The 2,809-nt window shown below is 34.7% G+C and overlaps 1 protein-coding gene across 1 annotated transcript in view; it reads right to left on the bottom strand.

The window, feature by feature from the left end:
* The window catches only part of LOC119591903, a gene marked incomplete at its 5' end in the record, with an annotated part of 20,185 nt that overhangs the window by 9,039 nt on the left and 8,337 nt on the right, over positions 1 to 2,809 (bottom strand). Inside the window, 2 exon segments of the mRNA XM_037940656.1 lie at positions 2,405 to 2,525; positions 2,722 to 2,809. Of these exon segments, the coding sequence (XP_037796584.1) occupies positions 2,405 to 2,525; positions 2,722 to 2,809 (209 nt within the window).

Below are 2,809 nucleotides of genomic sequence, written 5' to 3'. Positions count from 1 at the left end.
TTTTTTTTTTAACAACAACCCAATCTGACTGTGAATACCATTTGCCTAGATCTCTAAGCAAGTTCCTTTAATATTCATCATATATGTGAGTATGATAAAAAAGAATATTAATGGGAAAGTCAATAACTTCTTGCTTTCAGTACAGAAAATATTTCAGTTATCAAGTCAAAAAACTAAATATCTAAATAGAACTCTTTGTTCTTTACATCCATTTACATGAAATATATTCCTCAACTTGCCCACCATTCAACTGAAAAAATTCAGAGAAGGTTTGCCACCTATGGTTATGGCAAGCTTTCAATTATATTTTCTCAGTTGTAATCAAAACTCATCTATAACCAGGACTTATAATGAACATCAATTCTACAAAATTTGATCAAATCACCAAAGAACAGATAATCTAAACTTAGCAGATGTGTAAATGTGATTAAAAACAATTTTCTCCACATTGAGTCTTGCTATTGCTTCATAATCAATATATTTAGACATGCATATATGACTAAATTCATGATGCAGTGTTAACCATTTTCATTTGTATAATTCTCAAGCTTTTTCACTCGTTGCCAAATGTTACTGTAACTGGGTAAAATACTGCATGAACATTCGATCTGCTCTACAATATCAAGCCTTAATCACTTCTGAAAGCAATGACAGATATAGTTTCTTTCAAGGTAAAAACTAGTGTTTTCCTTCACAAACTATTAATAACTATACTGCCTCTATACATTACAATGCCAATCTAAAAGGCTGAAATAAAGTTCACTTGCAAGGTACAATAGTCTTCCAAATCTTTCTTTGATCACATGAATTTGTGCTACGTAGAAAGAGTACATGATGCAGGGATAGGACACAATATACAGTTCACAGTGCATGAATGCTTAAAATGCAAAGTATAATCTTACCTTCCATCTCTTCTCAAGCATTAGATCCAAAAGAATATTTTCCTTTGTTTCAGGTTATTACAACACAACATAAATATGTATGTAATTAAGGGAAGAATTAGTAACACCTAAACCAGTGTTATCATGGGAGTAATCTTATGAGAGCACACCATCCTTTCAAAATCATCCAGTGGAAAGACTATAGAAGCAGATAATTTGTGTATTATTTATTGTCTAATTCCTGAAGATTCATAGTCTTAATTGCCCAGTTATTCAATGCAATGATATAAGTAAAATTTGAAACAAAAAGACCAACAGTCTGGTGCAAAATATGGACTATTAACTATATCACCATGGCAGCTTTTTCATTCTCCACAACTGCCATTTACTTCAGTAAAATTTTTGGGCAATACTCATCAACAAAATTATATAAAATACTGCAAGGAACTCTTCCACAATTGACAAGAAATTAATATATATCAGAATCTGATATTGCTACAGTGAAACTTGAAAATAAAATTATCTTTATCAATTAAATATCTAAATCTTACATAATACTTTTAAAAATAGTTGCATGTGCTTATTGCCTGAAAATTGTACTAAGCTTCCTTCAGAACTAAATTAGAACTCATTTCCCTGATCAATATATGTAAAATACAGCATTTAATTCCAATACTAATATATTGAGAACTTGCAATATGCAATTCTAGTGCAAATTATGCCATTAAAACAAGTGAACATGATAACAATCATTATGCTTATCAGAGATAAAGTCTGCACGACAACATTTTAACAAGCAGAATAATACAAAGAAGTGTAAATTCTTGAAATGAGGAACAGTATTATTATCATACTAGACTGTCTCCTCTCTCCAAGAAAACTTTTGTATTTTCAAAATGACTTGCTTATGTGTGAAATTGAAAATGCATTCAAATGACAACCTGAATTCATAAAAAAAGTTAGCAATTTTTGTTAGTCATCCACAAGTCTAGATTATAGAATATACTAATGCACATAACATTTATACATTAACCATTCTGCACGTCATTTTAACGTATGAGACAAAATTAATTCCAAGCATTCATCAAATACTGTATGTTCCTTGATAATAGTTATATTTCCATTTGGACAATAATAAAAATAAATCATGCCAAAATGCATATCATTTACTTTGTTGTCAAATACATGAAGCATACAGTACTCTTTACAGGCTGGGTGGGACACACAAGAATGAATACAAGGTAAAACAAACTTTGATGGCATATGCACAGAGCAAAAGCTCAGGCTCTGTCCCTCTCACACACTATCAGAGCGGTCCCGCAGCCCTATAAGCTTTTCCTTGAGGATATTAGCAAGACTCGGTTTGTCAGCAGCAAGTGGGAGTGATGAGTAAGGGCGGTCAGGTGAGTAAGCCGCAGCTGCCCCTATGGAACCCGCAACAGAACCTGGAGTATGGTGACGGTGACAGTAGCAAGGGCCCTGGTGGTTGGGGGGGTGAGCTGCATGGTTGGAAGGGGCCGTACCTATGGTGAAGCGTGGGTAGTCGCACATCTCGCACTTGTTCATGTCAGGGTGGTTGATGAAGGTGCACTTGGTACATGCCCACTTAGGGCCCACCTCATCTACTGTATCTCCTGGCACTCCCTGTCCACCAAGAGGCAAAAGATGAATGGGGTCAAATCAGCATTAGTGTGAAACATATCTAATGAAATGAAAAAGAGAAACTGCAATACAGGAAAATCTGAAAGACAAAAAAGTTGATGACACTCAATTTTCAAATTCAATATGTCTAGATAAATAAGTACATATAAACTGCATACACAAACTGGAAAAACCTGACCTGGACTACGCAGTAGCCATGATTGGGTACTGATGTCGGAGGTAGAGGCGGAGGCAGAGCAGGTCTGGTCGGAGGGATGAAAACCCCA

Source organism: Penaeus monodon, chromosome 29 (genome assembly GCF_015228065.2).
Source record: "Penaeus monodon isolate SGIC_2016 chromosome 29, NSTDA_Pmon_1, whole genome shotgun sequence".
Lineage (NCBI taxonomy): Eukaryota > Metazoa > Arthropoda > Malacostraca > Decapoda > Penaeidae > Penaeus > Penaeus monodon.
This window is presented reverse-complemented; position numbering and strand designations above follow the sequence as displayed.